This window comes from Rhea americana, unplaced genomic scaffold (assembly GCF_003343005.1).
Source record: "Rhea americana isolate MKP2758 unplaced genomic scaffold, rheAme1 scaffold_299, whole genome shotgun sequence".
In the NCBI taxonomy this organism is placed as follows: Eukaryota; Metazoa; Chordata; class Aves; order Rheiformes; family Rheidae; genus Rhea; species Rhea americana.
Genome location: NW_028186422.1, coordinates 332,282 through 352,261, shown reverse-complemented (window position 1 = coordinate 352,261; position 19,980 = coordinate 332,282). Strand labels below are relative to the sequence as shown.

Below are 19,980 nucleotides of genomic sequence, written 5' to 3'. Positions count from 1 at the left end.
TGAAATACTGATCTGTATCCAACAAGGGATAACCAGTGTGCTGCTGATACTCTGTGCCTAAACCCTAACCGAGTGGTGCCACTATGAAATGGTTACTGCAACGGCTCTCAGACTGTGCTTGGGAGGAAGACCTATGGGAAACAAGCAGGTCTTAGTGCTTGAAGGACATGCAGGACATACTGTATCTGCATTTTTGGGGCCACACCATGCTCAGCCCCTCCTCAATTCTCTCAAGGTTATCAAGCTAGCTATCACAAATCTGCTTCTATGCAACAGAGTTAGTAAGAAGAGCTCAGCCATTAGACGCTTTCAAGAACTGTATCCCATCAAGTCTAAAAGGTTAAACATTAAGCATAAAGAAGTCAATCTCACTTATTTATTTATTTTCATTTAATAAATCAAATTTCATTATTGATTTAATCATAACAGTCCAGTTGTCAGTACTTTTTAAAGTCTCATGTTTCTGTATAGCTACCTATTGTAACAGTAGTAAATTCTACAATATATTACTTTATACTGCTTCTTCTTTTAGCAAAGCAGTAAACTGGCCACAGAAATTAYCAGGAATTAAATTACCGATATATTCTCCAACTCAGAGAAGGATGGCAAGAAACCATCAGCTTCTGTGGGTTTTTTTTGTACAGCTTACTGTGGTGAATTATGAATTGTTGCATCAGTACTGATTTGGGAGTAAATGTCTGTKTCTGCAGAGCCACAGACACAGCTCACCTGTTGGAGCAACTGTCTGTGGGTGTCATCACAGCACACTGTCACCTAGCCCATTTTCGAAGCCAGCATCTGCCRGCTGGCAGAATTTCCACAGACAGTCTATCTCCAAGTATATCTCAGAGTAGGTACCTCAAATCACTAGCTATGTTTAGGAAAAATAAAAGGGGAATCCAACAGAAATGGAAATTGGAAAGGGAACACCTGCTGTTTCGCTTACTGCACACTAGAAAGTCCAATCTCTATGAAGCCAGCAATGTCACTGAAAAGACCTGCAGCTTGAGTAGCTATACTGCTCTGTTCATGATGGTCTAAGGACCCAAACAAGATAAGTTTGCTTGGGGAAGTATTATCTTTCATTAGACTACTTACAAAAAAAAAAAAAAAAAAAAGAAAAAAAAAAGACAAGCTTTCAAAAACTCAGCTGCTTCCTCATACAAGCATGCAAGTGAGGAAAAAAAACCCTTGTCTAGTCTTCTAACTACATACAGACAAAAGACTTCACCCAGGCATTTCTTTTCCCTGACAATATATCAGAATGAGCATGTAGAACATCTTCAAAAGAGGTAAAGAAAATCTTTTCCCAAGCCAATTTGTGTTAAAATAGTAAAATATAGCCTTTTAAAGTCTCAGCTTCAGTAAGCAAATAAAAATAAAAATGTGTTATAAAAGTGGTCCAACACTTTTACACAAACCAATATATAGAACTCCAACTCAAATTCTTTTACTGACCACTGCAGGGGAGAATTTCAATAAATGTGTTATGTTTCATAACGGTTTGTTTCAGTATTAAAAACGTAAATAAGGTAATACTGCTTTTACAGTATTTACCATGCCTGTATTCACATTCCATCTGCCACTCAAAATGGAGGAGTAAGTTCTCTAGTTTTATAAACAGAGAAAATATCTTATGATCTTATTGGAAAGATCTTGCACACAAAAATGGAAATAGACATTCATCTTTAATTTACTTGCTTAGATATTTGCTAATTGAAATGAGTCGGTAATATCCACTCTTATCAATCCTCTGAAGTTGAATTCTTAGTAAATTTTTCATTTATGCTATTATTGGTAAGGAAATGGTTAAATACTAAGTCTTGGCATCAGAAAGAGTAGCAAAATATATTTTAATCTAAATGTATGTGTTTTAATCTAATCAGTTTTTATAAGTTTTGCATAGGTGAAACTAGCGGTAATAACTCACATTTTAGTTTTATGTTGAAAAGGTAGACATAAGCTATAGCTTCACAAGTAAGAACACATAGGAAAAAAATACAAAAGACATGCTTGAAGTCAACAGCAGACTGCTTGATAATATTTTTTTCATAGCCTGTCTTACTTTCACTTTCTGTAATTAAACGTGGTGTCTGACAGCATGTGCTCTGAGACTGTAAGCAAAGATCACACAGCTCCCAGAAGAAACTTATAAATAATGAAATAACCACCCATACAGATACCAACACCAAAGAGCTGGATCAACTTTTTCTGCTACACCTTGCATAAGAAGCTCCTTTTGACTGCCATACTAGCAACGTACAGTATTTAAAATAGACAATTATCATGCTTCTTTTTTTCCAGTGAGATACTAAAACCACTCACTTTGCATAAAACGATGCACTGCAGAAAGGCAGAGAACAAATCATATCCCCTAGACATTAGCCTTCAAGACACTCATTCTCTCCGTAACAGCGGAATAACATACAAGGAGGCCGCAGCACACAACGCCCTAGCACACAGTGAGGCAAACATAACCCCGGCCTCACTTCATTGAGTCCAGCACTATTCCTCAAAGAATTAATTTATTCAAGATATATCTTAGTAGTTACACAAGCACTTTTAATGAGCTGTGGATGGGCATTGGTTACCCTCATTTTTTTCTCCCCCCTCCCTTTTTTTAGGCAGAAAACCCCTCTGCTATCCACAATAAAAATCCTTCTTTTCTTTTGAGACTGGCCTCAGAAGAAAGAGCTCCTAGATTGCCAGCGGTTCAGGGAAAGGCACTGCGTTTTTGTTTAAAAACAATAACAATCTCACAGATAGCATCCTGATTACACCCTCAGACTACATATGGGGAAAAGAGGTAGAGGGACTAAGTAGATTTCTTCCCAGAGCGCATTCAACATGCAGCGCAGGGAAGGTGACGATGTGGTCTCCGACCTCTCGAGGTGCTGGGAGTTACAGAAGGAGGTGTGAGCCCCCACTGTGCTATAGCAAAGGACTGGAAAGAAGGAATCAGAAAGATACACAGAGTGGCAAGGAGGAGGCAAGAATTAGAGAGCAGTATTAGTAACTGAGGGAAAGAAAAAATATAAGTGTAAACCTTGATTCAGAGATGGATAAGATGCTTTCACTGTCCCCAGTACTGATCTGATAAAGTCCATATGGCACTATATTGTGTGGTTTTGCATCTCTAACCTCTAAACATTCTGATATGTACAAAAAAAAAAAATAATTGTCCTACACATTCACATTTTTCAGACATTACAACACCATATTCTGCTTTCTGCCCCCTTGGTATTACCAGTAGAATTCTAAAATCAGTGACAATTGAAACTAGAATGACTGTTTTATAATCATTGCTTCCCAYCATTTCAATTTTTTCTTCTCTCTGATCTGTATGCATATTAAGACTCAAGAAGACATAAGCAGTCACTCTAAATATAATGGTATAAACAACTTACAGACAGAATTCTTGTGGTTACTGTCTTTGTTGGGCAACATCTTGACTCCTCTTGATTTCAGCTCAATTGCTTTTTTCACTGGGATAACAAGGAAACAAAAATAAAATAATTTATTATTAAACAATTTAGAGAAGAAAATGTAGCAGCCAAATCACATGCATTACAACAATACAAAGCAACACAGGAGTCCTACAAACACACTGAAATAATTGCAATCTCTATGACAACTGAAATAATTTTTGGCAAAAACATAATGATTTATTATATTTCAGAAAAAACTCAGCTCTTTAATTGAGATTATCTGCATYTGCAATATTTTGAATGTAAGGTTTCTTAGGGTCAAGCAAAACAATAATCAGTCCTAATTTAATTTCCTATCTTTCCCACTGCATAAGGCAAAATTTTAAACATTTTTACAACCTACCTCTCATTCAGAATGTACAGTACATTATATGTGTATATGAGAACCACAAACTTTTAAATATGATATTCACAAAATATTTTTATTTGATCCATTCTTCAATAGTAGAAATGTTTTTACCTCAATTTCCTAAAGAGATTAATGTCTCATGATCACACAGTGTTACATTGTTTCATTCATTTAATCTGTTTTGAATCTACAGGGCAATTTCAATGGAATTTAGAAAGACAGTAAGAGCTCTCAAGGTTACAAAGTTTTGCAAGAGAGAACAGATCAGAAGCTTAATAACTGGGGAAGAGGGTGGTTTATGATTGTTCTCTTTGCAGAGCTAAACAGAGTGGTCTCAGAAAAAAGGAGAAGGACATGCGGGAAGAAACTAATACAGTTGTGTGCTAAGGAATATATGGGGTAGAACTAGAATTATAATGCAAAGAGAAAAGCATAAAAATATAAGAAAAATTAATCAGAAAGTTATTAGTTCGGTGGTAGCTCAGGAACAATTTGATCAATTAAAAATAAAATACAATATATACAAAAGAAATATGCAACAAAGATAGACAATTGTGCCAAAAGGATATTAGTGGCAAAATATCTTAATAACTGATTCTAGCTGTGTATCAGAATGCTAAAGGCATCGTGCCAATAATCAAAAAACATAAATAAGTCCTTGATTCATAGTTTTTTTCTAGAGCTTGTAGTATTTAATAAACTTAAAATGCAAACACTCAACCTAGATACAAACATAAACAAAAATCAAATCAAAACAGCAATAATTTGTATCATACACCATATAAATAAGCAAATTAACACTACCAATCATCAGTTATACTTGTTGTCAAGATATGGCATATATTTTATTTTTGCTACAATATATATATTATATTCTATTAGAATATACAATATATATTATAGCATATATATTATATATACACATTATATATAATATTTATATACTTATCTGTATGCAAATACTTATACGTAGTAAAGTGGCAGGAAGAGGAAGTTAACATTTCTTTAAATATATTAAAATTGTGATTTCATTTTGCTTCTTTTTTGAATCTGTGCTGTTTTTGCAAAATGTGTAGCAAACTTTTCTTAAGTGTTGAAATAGCTTGCACAAGCACTACAGAAAGTATTTCTTGTTCTATATATGTTGTGAAATGTTAAATAGTGCAGATATTTATGCTTAAACCTGGAAAACATTGATGTTCAAATGCTGAAAGATGCTTGAAAAAATGCTGTAGCCACATAGGATGAAATAGATTTGATAGTAATCTTCTCAAAAAATAAATAACAAATAATAAAACATTGTCTGTGGCTTCTGGAAGGGTAAGCCTCTTGGGTAAGATTTTCTTAGGATTACTTTCTAGGACTTAGGCACTTCAATTTTCATCAAGTTCAGTCTTCCATTCTGTTTTCTTAGGCTGCACAACCAGTTTGTTCAAATGATATGGACAGCACAAGTCATGTTCCTGAATAGCTGGGATATTTCCTGCAGCTGTAGTCCCTCCTGCAGTACAAGTTCCACATTTAGCAATATCTGTCTCACATAAAACATGTGAGCAATTCTTGGAGAATATAACCACTACATTGCTTACATTCATGGATGTGCAGTATAATCCTTGACTCACTCATTAGGTAGTAAATAGAGAAAAAGAAGTACCCTCTCCTCATCTTTGTCCTCTGACCATATTTTAGGACRAAAGTGGCAATAACCTCTCGGATTTCTGTGGGACTCACTCCTGGAGGTATTAGACATGCTCAGAGCATGCTTTTCAGGAATGAGGAAAATGATCCTTGACAGCTTTAGTTTGAAATTCAGTGGATACAAATTCAAAAAAGAAAATTTTCAACTTCATATAYGACAACATTTTTTCACTATTAGGATAGTCGAGCATTGAAACAGGTTGCCCAGAGATGTTCTGCAGTCTCCTTCCTTGGAGGTTTTYCACATGCTGAGAAAAAGGGAGTCTATACCTCTCTGAAAGAAATTAGGTATGGGATTGACTATACTAGTCATCTAAAATGCAGGTTTTATAAAAGTAGCTACCTTAAGGGGAAAATTCATCCCCTTATGAGACAGACACAATTAATCATCATCTGAAGAGGCCTTTTCCTCTCCAAGAAATGTAACAGAAACATACACCACTGGCTGAAGTTAAATTCTTACATTTTAAACAGYAGCATTAGGTGACATGAGCTTTTAAGTCTGAAGAACTTTAACAGCCAAATTTAGGTATGTCTGAGCCTTTGGGCCCATGAGGTCAAATGGCAGTTATTTTTTTCATTGAATTAAGTAGGTACAGTCTGTAAAATACGATCTCTTCACTATTTGAAAGAGAAATTGATACCATTGAACACTCTGGCTTAAACAAACAACTTCAATCCCTTCTCTAACAAAAAAAAATAATAATAAAAAAATAAAAAATTCTAAAACACACCTTTTATAACCATTTAAATCCCGTTTGAATAGGAGATGAGATACCCATCTTTCAATCTGTTCTAGCATCATTGTTTCAGTAAGGACATCAGAGCTGAGCTCTAGAAGTCTAAGACGATCTCATCAGTCTCGYAGAAAACATCTGCAGAATTCCTTAACTTTATACTATAGCTAAATTAAACCCAGCAATGAAGTGAATATATGTCTGGCATTCTTCGAATGGATAGCAAAATTTAAAGTAAATTTTGAATTTACAAGGATTTGTAAACATGCAAACATATTATGTTTTCTATTAAGCTCTTAAGTTTTTAATGTATTTGAATCTGTGAAAAGAAAATACATTTTACCTCAGGCACAATTATCTTGCTGAACTGTTTATGACAAATTAGCAGAAAGTATGTTTTAGACAGGATGAACCACGGAATAAAATTTCAGCTCTTGGCTATAGTCAGGAGGACAAAAATTGGATATGTTAAAATAAAACATTTAACATTGGATATGTTAAAATAAAATTCCATCTGAATATAAGGAAGAACTTCTTCTCTGTGAGGGTGAAAAAGCACCGGAACAGGCTGCCCAGAGAGGTTGTGGATTCTCCTTTTCTGGAGATATTCAAACCAGCCCAGATGTGATCCTGTCTAGCACACTGTAGGTGACCMTGCTTGAGCAGGGGGGGTTGGACTAAATGATCTCCAAAGGTCCCTTCCAACCTCAACCATTCTGTGATTCTGTGAAAACTAGCTAGGACATTAGAAAAGTAGTCCATACGAGGTTTTACTGGAAGAGCGTTATTTTCTATTTTCAAAGTATCTGAAACTCTTTACTTACAAATAAACAAACAAAAAAAAAAAACAACAAAAACTGTAGGAAAGAAGGAGAAAGTCACCTTCAGTCATAGAAATTTCTGTTTACATTTTTGTTTATTTTATAGGTATATATTGATTTCAAATTCAGTGTTCGTGAAAAAAATCAAATTTAAGTACTCCCATAAAATGAGTGAACAGTATTTTAAATTTTTATTTGAGAATTTTAATATAATAATTGAGTTATCTACATCTCATATCTGAAAAGATGATCTAAGACATTTAAGGTCTGCTGCCACTCTACCATTTAAATGGTTTTCCCAGATAGCCAGCTCTCATTTGTATTTTCTTTTCCCAAGACATTTAAAATATCAAATATAATTGCTATGTTCATCAAAGAGAAGAGGTTAAAATAGAAAGAATCTTATGTATTTAAAACATTTGCATATGTTTGGGTCAGCAAAACTAATATCATTGAGAATGTTCAGAGAAGCAATGAGTTTAAGAAAAATATTCAAAATAGCTAAGTTCTGATAAAGTTTTGTGTACAGACTGCAGTCTAAAGAACTTCAGAAAGACTTTCCTTGACCCATTGACCAGGTAATGAAATGTCTAACGAAATTCAGAGAAGGTAAAAATAGTGATAAATATTAGAAAGAACAGTCCTATTTTCACCCCTAAAATGATCATSACTGCTCAGAAATAAAGCCTAGAATTTAGGAAAGGCATGGTCTGTAGGGTTTAAAAAAGGAAACATGCTGCTAGAAATTGTCTGGAGAAAGTAAAGCACAAGACTTAAAATTATTATATCACTGTATAAATTGTAGTTCACCATAAACGTTGACAGCTGTGTGCATTTCTGGTCCCTGCGTGGACCTGAAAAGGCTCAAGAAGGCTATAATACAACTGGGAAAAGGACTCAGGAAGGGTGACAGGGGTAAAAGGGGTTCCCAAGATATTGAATGCTCCCTTCTGAGGGATGACTGACTACGCAAGGGCTCTTCAGCCTTGGAAGCGATGGCTTGCGGGAAGGGGGGCGTCGTAAGAGAGGATCAGGAGTGCCATCAGGAGGTTGTGCAGAACATTCCCTGTCTTGTTCACTCTAAGAGCTCAGGGCCAATGAGTCAAGCTAACAAGAGCAAAGCTTCAAACTAGTAAAGGGAGGTGGTTCCTCATACAAGTGAAAAACGTGTGAAACTCTTTGTCAAAAGACACTGACAAATATGGATAAAAGTKGTTTATAAAATTTCAATGGATGACTCCACAAGTGCTTGAAAGAGAGCCCTATGGACGGTTACTGAACAGACTACACCAGCTTCAGGAGATTCCTGCAGCTAAAAATATCTGACAAGATATTTTTAGAAAAAGACAAGATCTTGTCTTTTTCTAAGAATCTTTCTGCCCAGCTTTTTCTACTTCACTCCTCCAAATCAAGCTAAAGCTCAAACACAAACAAAACATCAAATTTGTAAGGAAAAATGTGCTACTCTTACAAAAAGACTCTCCTCTACCAAAATCAGAGGGCTTACTCATAATAGCATTCAGAAATGACAGAATCAAATCTAAAGCCGATAGATATTAAATTGAAATTATGTATCTGCAGAGATAAGTGGATGTAATTTATGTATTATAGAAAAAGGATACAGTGGGATATGAGGCTCCTGTTAAGTTTGAACACATCGTGCAACTTTAGGGAAAATCAGACAAAATAGGATTTAGTCATATATACAGAACTAATAACAAAAACTAAATATTTTAATCTGAAAATATTGAAGATCAGTAAGATTCTGTCTGCAATCCTTGTTTCTCCTGCTGCTTTAATAAACTTCACGCACCTGATAACTTAAAATGACTCATTGGTAGGGTCCTGAAAATACATGAATGTCCCTGAACTATTTTATTGTTTTCTTATGTACAGAGTTAGGGCTTTCTAAGAAACTATAGTTTTAAAAAATGTACTGGACTGAAAGAAGATAAAAAATACATAGAAAAAGTCAGTAAGATTTTATGAGGAAGTGCAAAAAAGTCTTGAAATAGCAAGAGTAAGAGTGAGAGAATGAAAATGGATTTTTTGTAACTCTGAAAGGAAAAGTTCTTTGCAGTTATTATTTCTATTCTCAGGGTGGTGTTACTGTGTTAAAAAAATTAGAAAAAAAAAGCCAAATTAAGTATCAATTTGAGATAGACATTTAGGACAAAAATTACAAAGTCTGTTTATCTTCTCATATGCAGGCAATGCATGGAAATTTGCTTTCATTTTGTCTATTAACAAATCTGTAAATATAGATGACAAGCAAATGRAGATTTCAAGTGCAGTCTTGCAATCGTTGAATGCATACATTTATGCATATAAGTAGGTCGAAATCAGTGAATTCAGAAAAAGTGTCTTCAAGACAATTCTGCCCAGTACAAAGGCCTAAGAAGTTAAGCTAAGTGTAGGGCAATATGCTGAAAAGCATCATCTCAGATGAGGAATTTCAGCAGCATTGCCTTGCCTACAGACATACATCTTTTCAAGTATTATCATGAAAGGGACAGGAAGCTCACAYACTAATATTAACCAGGTCTCATATCACTACAGTGGTAAGAAAAACAGTTTCTGATGAGATAATTAAAGGCGATATGAGTAGGACTGTATTTGATTGCAGAACTGTTCATGTGTTTTTTATTATATTATTATTACTATTATTACAAATTACTACTACTAATAAAGACAATAAGAACATAAGAGASATCCACATTTCAGACCAAGCTTCTTCTACTGTGAACATTTTCTGATTTTGGAGAGAACTCCTTTTCATTTTTGGTTGAAGATGAATTTCAAGTTGTCTGTATTGCAATGTAAAAAGCTTATATTTGCTTGTCATGTTTGTTTTACAGTACAAAAAACTTATATTTGTTTGTCATATAATCTCAGGATGGCTATGAATTTCAAGAAAAGGTGTATTGCTTGACTAATCATCTATGAGTTTCATATGCCAAGCGCTGTACAAATACAGGTTAGCAGATAGTATATGCACCAAGAATTTGCAGCCTTATTCTCACAAAAGTGTAATTTTGGTTCTACTTTTGTTGAGGGGAGAAGGGAGTTGATATGGGTAGGAAGAAAATTATGGAAAATGGAAATGGATGAGAAGATGGTATGATGCACAACTAATGGTCCTTTTGTAGGGCATAACTGAGAAATAATTTAATCTAGAGAAGTTTTTGAGCAAATATGATACGCTTTATATGTATTAAAGATAACCACAAAGAGGAAAGAGGTATTCCCCAGTTCCACTAGGGCTAAAACAATAATTTACATGGAGACTTCAATTACACAAGAAAAAAAGCTTTTTGCCAGCAAGAATGATGAAACACTGGAGTAAATTATCCAAAGGAGCAGTGGAATCTTCATCACTAAAAGCTTATAAGAGCATGCTAAACTGAAGACTAACAAGAACAGTYCTCCTTTAACATAGGATAAGCTTATCAAGAAATGTTCTTGATAATTTTCTACTATTTATAATAGAAGTACTATAGCACTTATATAGTAACTTTTACTTTATAGCAACCCAAAATCTGAAACCACCTGGATGCATGACCAAACCAATCAGAAGCTAAGACCATGGAAGTTTTTGCTGGGATTTATAGCATGTGAAATTGTCTGATTATTGCATTTAACTACATATATAAAACCAAGTATGGGCTTTGCAGTACATAAGGGATATCATAGGCAGAGAAGACACTAAAGCTGCACAGTCCATTTAACATAGGATTATGCTTGATGTAATTTTCTCTTCTTTAGAGCTTATATACRCTATATAAGCTCAGGAATATCTATGTGGTACTACTGTAAATACACAGATATATTCCCAGTCTAAAATTCAGGAATGTCAATACAAGGATTCAGTTATAAGTAAAGATACAGAAAAAGGTAACGCTCCATTTTTGCACAAGTGCTTGCTGAAAAAGCAGRTATGATTCCAGAAGAAAACCAACTCCTACTGTTTGTTCCTTGCAACAGTCCCTGTGTACATCTTTGACAACCTATTGCTTTTCTCCCAATTACCCATATACTGATTATATTGCCAAGTTTTCCTGTGTGAAATAAACTGCGAGGCCTTAAATACTGGCTACCATTCAAAGCTAAAATATTCTGACATCATCTGCTGGTACTTCCTCAAGCTGCTTCTGCTGTTGCTGTGCTGAGTTCAGCTCTTGGCTGCCTTTCACTGCACATTTTTTTCCAAGTACAGATATTTGAAGGTGAAAGGGAACAGCATATTTCTCTGAGCCTAGTGATTACAGGTGGGCAGGCAGGAAAGCTGTGTCCTTCTTGCCCAGCTCTGGGCCTAGTGACACTGTAAGAAGTATTCTCAAACATTTGTATATCTTCAGTTAAAGAACAGCTTGATTTTAAGCAAAAAAAAAAAAATCTTAGCTGCATCAGGTAACATTTAAATACTGTGCCTTTTTTCCAGTATACCAGCCTTCCTCTTGCTGTAGTAGAAGAAATAATTTAATATCTACCTATTTTGCAGAGTTCAGTAAGTAACAGAGAGGTATTTCCAATAACTTTGATAGAGTTATTCTGGAAGAATTAGCAAATTTATCTCAATACAATCGAATTCCTTTTGCTTTAGTCTCATTGCTCTGACTTTTCTGAAGCAAGGTACTCTTATTTTTTAAAAAAAATAATTATTAGTTCAGATTGTAGAGTCCAGTTAAGAACTCTGCTTTCTCTGCCTTTCCCTCTTGATTGTTCTGGGTTCTTCTCTTAAGAGTCATTTACGGCAGTACTACCATCTTTTGGCATGGAAGAAATTATCTACAATTCACAGGTTTCACAGCATTAGGGTTCTCTCTGGAGTTTGCTTATAGAACAAACATTTCTTTTTATCACTCAAGTCATGTGAGACCAGTAAAATAGATAATAACTGACCCTAGGGTTTTTTCTGCTTCACTATGGCCTGCCATATCAGGAATTCCTTTGAAAGTTCAGAATCTATAAGAATAAGAAAAAAATAGCCATCCTCAATCTTTCCATTCACTTTGACATTTTCTTTTCTTTTTCTTTTTTTTTTTTTTTTTTTTTTTTGAAACAGAAATAGTCTGACAAAACTAATCTGGCAAAAACAGGCCTGGCTACTTTATTGATTCTTATTTCTTGTTCTATAAATATATTCCAGGAAGTGCTTCACAAGTGCTTAGCATATAATTATTCAGCTTCCTCATCAATGGGAATAAAATACTGGACACTTGGTTTTCTAAGTAACAGACTTTGGAATTTAAAATTGCCAGTATGCAATTGTCATAGCACTTCATAAATGTTGTCCTTTCCAAATTATATACCTTTGATCTTTGTTTTTGGTGGATATTTTTGTTTGTTTGTTTATTTTTTGCCAGGATTTTCTATCTGACTGTGGTGTCACAAAATCTCGAAATGGGTGTCTGTTGTCAACATCTGTTTAGGCTTGTTCTGAGAAGTCAAACATTATCCTAAATTCTGCATAGCAAGTCCTGGTCAAACTATTTGCGGTAGAACAGCTTTGAAAGATTTCCTTTCTATCCATTTTTCCACGATGTCTTATTTCTGTTACTATATTATGTGTTCTTCCCTATCCTTCTACCAGCTGAAGACTCAGCTTCAGAAATGCTAAAGCTTTCTCCCTTCTCACATAAGCACTTCTTCCTGACAAATGTTACTTCAATACATTCTCAACAGGGAGTGCTTCACTGCTGGCCAAATGATGTCATGTCCCTGATCTCAACTGTGTGGTTTTAGCTGGGACTGATTCCAAGACTCCAATGAAATTACCTGAATCTAAAATTAAACTCTATACCTTTTACTCTACCAGTCTAAAGAATGTTTTGAGCCAACATATTTCTTAAATACACCAAAACAAACATGAAACTCTTTCCTCATGGAAGTCAGTAACTTCAGGAAGAATGCACCTGTTGTTCTAATGCACCTATCACACCTCTATCTATCTTTTCTATACTATAAAATAGTGTTCAGGAATCATCGTGAAAATGGTTTCTTGCTGGAGTACTTCTGTCCATAAATTAAGTTTATGAGGGGAATTCTATGCTAAATCCTCTGCTAAAACAAGACCTTGGGCTTGATAATGTAGGAAGATTTTTGCAGGCTTTGCTTCCTGACACTCGGCTACTGTAACCTTGACTTTCTGAGAAGCACCACAATCTTTCTGTATGATCTGAAGTTTGAGCTAAGTCACTGGAATAATCCAACCCTCTGCTCTTCTGTATTACCTGAAGAATATTCAGTTTAATATCTTGGGGTTTCTCTCATTAACAGCTTTCCAAATCTTCCCTAATAATCAGTATTATAACTCCAGAGAGAGTTTCACAGCAGGAGTAGATGTTTCTACTCTATGGTTACCTGTAAAAGCTGTAGGTTTTTGATCATGATCGGTTAGCCTCCTTGTTCCATCAATCCACAAAGCACTGCTTGTCATTATCCGACCTTCCACCTGCTCGCTGTGCTGGAAATCTCTGCATGCGGTACTAGCGAACAAATGGCACAGCCTCAAGATGAATGGGTGTCACAATAGATTCTAACAGAAATCTTTCTCTTTCTATGTGTATAAGCTGACACAAAATGTGAAAATCCAAAATGAAGCACAGTCATTTTTTTTTCCATTAACCTTCTGCATGTCACTTAGCTGGCCACTTGCCCTGACAGACTGCCTTAGCTCTGTTGTGCTATCAATATGAGATGTATCATAATAAAACAAGTTCAGCAGGTATCAAGCCTTTAATGCCTGCAAGCATCCACAGTGCTGGAAAATAGTATCAACGCAGTTTGCACAATGAACATTTACTATCGCTGTGCACATTATGTAGTACGCACAGATTATCTCTGAAAAAGAAATCATAAATGACGTCTGATCAGTTATCTGTTTGAAAGAGACTTCCAGTCTTTCAAATAGAGTTGTCAAAAATTCATGGATTCAGCTAATCTCCTCAGAGCTCCAAGGGCTTTTTTCAATAATATCTCCATAGTACTACCCAGTGGGATAATCAACGTTTTCGCAGTCATCAGAAATTCCTATTTGGAAATCAATATTTGACCACCTTTCCAGGTTTTGTAGAGATATGAAATCTGTAGTCTGAAATGAAAAGTTCTCTAAAACACAGCTCTTTCTTACACTAATCATTTGAGTGTTTTCAGTCACCCAGCTGAACTTGAACTCTCGCATGGTAGATGATGCAGAAACTGCAGGTGTGGTAACTCTGACACCCTATTATTTGATGTTTCTTACCTTTTCTGATGCAAACAATGACCATGTGTGCTCTTTTAGGCTGCAGTAAATATAAAATAATTAGTCTAACTGGTTTTACACTTACAAGTATGTGTGTAGGTTATGCATATTTCCTTGAAAATCATACTTTAATTTACGTACCTCCATCACCCATGTATATGCTCTTATTTTAAAATCTTAGTACTATGTTCTGCTGTCCTCCTATATTGCTATTAGCTTGTTTCAAAGTATTTGTAAGAACTATAGTTTCTTAGACATTTTTCAAAGCCATATTTTTGCATTGGAAAATACTAATTCTTTGAAGGCACATCAGTTTCATTACATCATAACAGCATGGAAAATAATTCTCTTAGAAGTTGGGTAGCCCTGGCACAGTGCTGCCTTGGAGTAAGAACAGTTGACTGAGCGTGACATGATTCTTGACAATTAGCATCAACTATGTCTGGGGGAATGTTATTTCTTTTAGAAGTTAAAATATTTTGACATTTTTAGAAGTTAAAATATTTTGACATTTTCAATACATAACTTTAATTACATAATTTTTGCAGGTAATATGAGAGAAAATGTTATGTACAGAAATATGCACCAAAATGACACATTTCTTTTTAACCATAAATCCAGTATTTTGCACAGTTCTAATGAGGACAACATAAAGACAAAACAAAGTGGACTAATGAATAGCAGCATCTGCTTAAGCTTSAGCCTTTTTAGCAACACAGAAACATTACTAGAAACTAAAAAAGTAGTAGTATCTGTAGCAGCCTACATGGAAATAATACAGGTTTGCAGCTATTATAAGTCACTTTTAATAATCTTGTTTGTTCTGAATGTTGCCAGAAGTCATAGGTTCATAATATGCTCATGTAAGATGACTTAGTAGCATGATATTTTTAAAAAATGTCATTGTATTAAGAAAAATCTGTGCCCTGTCTGAGACTTTGTCAACCATCTCCCCCTCTGAGAGGCTCTGAGAAAGCACATTGAAGTATGCACTGAAAATCTTGAATCTACAACTTTTTCCTAGGAATCAGTCTTGATAATTGTAGATCTTCTGGATACATATTTTTTCTTTTTGTCACTGTAAGTCAACTTTTTGGCCTTGCTTTACATTTGGAAGAAAAAAACCCCAAAACATTTTAACACCAAAATTTACCAGAAGTAACAGCCAGTCTCTCTCAAGAATGTATGTGCTTTATGAAATGATATAAAGCTTTAAAAATACACTTAAAGATTTTTTTGTAATGTCAAATACTGGAAAAAAAGAAGAAAGCTGAAAAAAAAGAAGAAGCTTCAAGACTACAACTAAGAGGAACTGAGTTTTAGCTAAGGATGTGCTGGACTCAGTAAATATGGCAAAATACTTTAATMAAAGATTTTAAAGAGATGTTACAGGAGCAGCTATTTTAACAAGCTTATTCTTAAAAGGTATACATGCTACATTAACATAGAAAGAGTCTGAATGGTTTCTCTGGCTCTATCCTTATCATGTGGTTTAGGCTAATATCAAGCTGCTAAAGAATATCTTATAATGATATGAATGACAATATTCATTGAAATGGCTGATTAAAAAAATGTCTGATTCATGTATGTATCTAYTTAGGAAATACCATAAATTCTTTGACTTTATTTCAAACACCAATTCTAACGGTTTAAATAATATGTAGGAAAGATAGATAGATAGATACATATGCACTCATATGCAGACTCACTGCATTACAAAATTTCTTGAAAAGATCTACCTTACTTAGCAGTTTATTATATATTATTTGATTCATGATTAGTAGAGATCTATTATAGCAGCCTCTATTATATTCATTGTTTGACTTCAAGATTTTATGTTTGTTAAATCCTGAATTATTCAAGGTAATCAAACAGAGCAGACAGATAACTTCTGGTGCATAATGATCAAAATATCTAATATCTCCTTGAACCTTTCTGCTAACTTGCCAAAAACAGTATACTTAATTTGAAACACTCTACCACAGAGATCAGAATTTTGCCATAGAAAGTTGAATACACCCATTAACCAGGTTTTGCTTTGGACACTTTTTTTTAAATTTTTATTTTATGTTGAAATAAATAGGTAATTTAAGCATATTAGTCTTTGATAATACAGGAAAAAAGTATTCTGATTTTTTAATTTTAAAATAAAAACTAAAAGAAAATGTACAAAAACTCTCTTCTAGTGTTTTGTAAATACATGAAACCTAAGCAATTATCCTATACTTGCTGTAAATGTGCAAAAACATGGAACTCATTCCCAAACCTATTAAATCATTCTGTTTCATATTGATAACCTTTGTTGCTAGCAAGTGGTACAGCTGGAAGACAATGAATTAAGTAATATAAAATGTTTTGCTTTGTATTATAGAGAGACTGTGAGCTTTAATTAGTTGACCTCTGTGAGGTTTTTTAACATATTTTTGAAGCACAAGCATAAGCCAAATCACATGCTTTACAGTTCCCACTGAGGATATGGGAAAGAGCTTTGCATAGATGGGGACAGAAAAGTGAGAAAAAAGAGGTCCACATCTGAGTGGATGTAACATCTTTTCATTTCTGACGGTGCCACCACAGAACAAAGGAGACCAAGAATGGGGTCCAGCTACACTCACTGAGAGTGCTGACTTCCATGAGAGCAGAATTTCACCTCGACAGGTTGCTGGTATGACACAGGCTGGGCAAAACGGGCTTGCACTTGTCRCACTGTGATTTCTGCTGGTGGCAGTCAGCTTAGAGAAGATCATTTAAACCAGATTTGCTTTTAACAGATRCTCTGAAAGTATCACAAAAATACCACAGGTCTACTAGCAAACTGAGGTATAACCTTTCTATTACTAAAATCAACATCGAAAGATCAAGCTACAAAACAAAATAGCAAGAGAAAAATAAACAACTTCACACTATATCTGTTCATTTTTCAATCTTTTAATCTTCTAGTTTGGCCTAAGGGAAGATGAGACAATAAAGATGATTCAAGGAAAAGTCCAAAGACCTACCAGCCAGGCATACCTTTTGTACTACATGATTTTATTAATATATTCCTCTTGCCAAGCATCTAAAAACTACATTTAGTTAATGTATTCAAGCATATAATTCTAACATATTACTTTAATTATTCATTTCACTTCATATCAAATTACATCACGTTTATTATCTTGTTATTTTGGCTGCAACATTATTGCTGCAACTTAKCCTTTTGCAATCAACCCAAACTAATTCTAGTAAACAATCCAAAACATTTCATTTTCTTTCCTTTGTTTGCTCTCTAAACTGACAAACAGGATTATTAGAATTTATTTTATTAAAATATTGGAACTACCAATTAGATATAAAACTATGCATAGTGAATTTGTTTGTCCAGYCAGTTTTGCTAACAGTAGATAAACTCTGAAATCCAAATTCTTCCTATGGAAATGAAAAAGTCACTTCATGCACTGAAGAGAAGACTGCCTCGGAGTACAGGACAGTACAGTACAGTATGGGGCACAGGAGAAGAGCAGCTGGGGATTGCACAGGACTTGCTGGTAGGTAGGTGCAGTGACCTGGGAGCCAGGGGTTTGTGAGGGTCTGGAGGTTGACTGAGACCTCTGTGTGTGTTTGTGTGTGTGTGTGTGTGTGTGTGTGTGTGTGTGTGTGTAGGGAGCATATGTGTGCTGGGGATATCTGCTCATTCTCACTGGTGGCTGGACCTAGGGGATGGAGCTGCATCAGCCTTACCTCTGCTGGGCTGCTGGATTCAGTAAGTGCCTCACAACATTTGCTTCACCTTTCAGCTTTCCCCGTCCCCCCTCCCAGTAACTGAAGCAATCTCACAACCAGACAATCAAATAAAACAGCAATGGGCTTGGCGTATGTTATTGTTATTTAATATTATTTGGGAATTTSGGATTTAGGATCTTGTGATAAATCTGATGAGGTCCAAAAAATGAAACAATTTCAGCTCCACAGGAATAGAGTGGCCAGTTCTAAGCTAGAACTGAACTTAGAGTCTCAAAAAAGTAAGTAACAATAGGTACTATTTCATTTTCCATTAGGTTGACAATTACTACTTTTTAGAAACAAGACTTAAGTCTCAAAATTAAATGTCTTATTTCTAAAAGCAGCCCAAAATAGTACAGGAAAAAATTGCACTTTAATCTTCTTCAGTCTGTCTTTCCAAAATGTAAAAATGAGTTAAACCTACATATTTCTGGCTCTTATCAGTCTGTCACTTAAGTCCATTAAGTTTATAATTTCTTATTATATGCTTGTTCTTCCACAGAAGTGATTAAATTTAGTACTACAATACATTTTTCAAAGTACAAACATTTCCAAAGAGGCTTTCATACTAATGAAATAACAGTTCAGCAACATACATAAAATAGAAATTCTTTTATATTCGCCCGAGTGATGGAGACTGAGTAGGGCCAGAAGCAGCTGCTGTCTGAATGCAGAAAGAAAGGTTGAATAACTCTTTTATGACATGCCTAGGGGAGGATCATCACTGGTAATGACTTCCAGGACTGGAGGGTTCCAGTCCTTCTCATCCTAATTCCCAGAGAAAACACAACAGATGTGTAAGATCAAAACAAATAGATTAGTATTAAAAACACTAAACAAACAATATATTTGTAAAGTTCCAAATAAAATATGGAAATTTTATCACATACTTACAAGATGGTGCATTATGATGCAGTCTCTAAATGCACAAGCTACAGCCTTCTGAGGAATATCTTTTTGCAATTTTGTCTTTAAATAACATTTGTACCCAATATCTATTTAAAAAATGTTTTTGTTATCAGGACCCTAGCACCTAATAACTCACCATCTGGAAAGGTTTAACRGGCTAATTTCAATTAGTAACTAAGGTCTGCAAAGGTCAATCAAAATTGCTGACTRCTTTGATTTCCCCAAAACAATGGAGACTGCTAATCTTCTGCAGCATGATTGTACAGCTTTACCACACACATAAAAATCAATTTATGAATGAAAATGCCAAGCAAGCACAAAAAGATTCAGACTGATTTTAAAGGGACAATTGTTTCTAAGAAGCAAAAGAAGAAAGCAGTCAAAGGAATCTAAGAAAGAGGAGTCCTGGATGCCCTGAAAACACTGRCTAAGATCCAGGAACCCTGGGAAAATACAAGGAGAATCATAAAGATCCTTGGGTTTTGGACAGATTGGTAACCGACACTCTACTGTGAGTGAGGTGAGTGTTTATGGTTTAGTGATTGCTTCAGAAAGTCTGTGTTTTTATTTTAACTGTCTCATAGACAGAAGAGTTCAAYGATAATTCAGGCCCAATTATATGGAGGAATTCTGCAATAGTGTGCTTAAGATCTTAGGAGGTATAGTATAACATAAGGGAAGAATTCCTCAGGAAATTTCAGGGTCAAGTAGCCTATACTACAGGACTTGCCAGCAGGACAAAATTAAAAATCGTGCCTGGATACAACGTGACCTTAGAGGCATCCTATCATAGTCCAGATTTGCCACTGGGAAACAAGGTCACATAGTTCACAGGATTCTTGCCTGTTTSTCCTGACAGACTCAAGAAAATATTTTACTTGAGAAAAGCATGTAAAATGAAAACATCAAAGTTGTTGTTTCTTAGCTTTAATAAGCTGCTGCAAATACAGAAGGAGAGGCTGAGAGAGCT

The 19,980-nt window shown here is 35.0% G+C and overlaps 1 protein-coding gene across 1 annotated transcript in view; it reads right to left on the bottom strand.

Moving 5' to 3' along the window:
- CSMD1 (CUB and Sushi multiple domains 1) overlaps positions 1-19,980 on the bottom strand; it is a 626,201-nt gene that overhangs the window by 423,393 nt on the left and 182,828 nt on the right. The window contains exon 7 of the mRNA XM_085309436.1: positions 3,408-3,485. Coding sequence (XP_085165562.1) covers positions 3,408-3,485 — 78 coding nt within the window. The remainder of the gene's footprint in view (positions 1-3,407; positions 3,486-19,980) is intronic.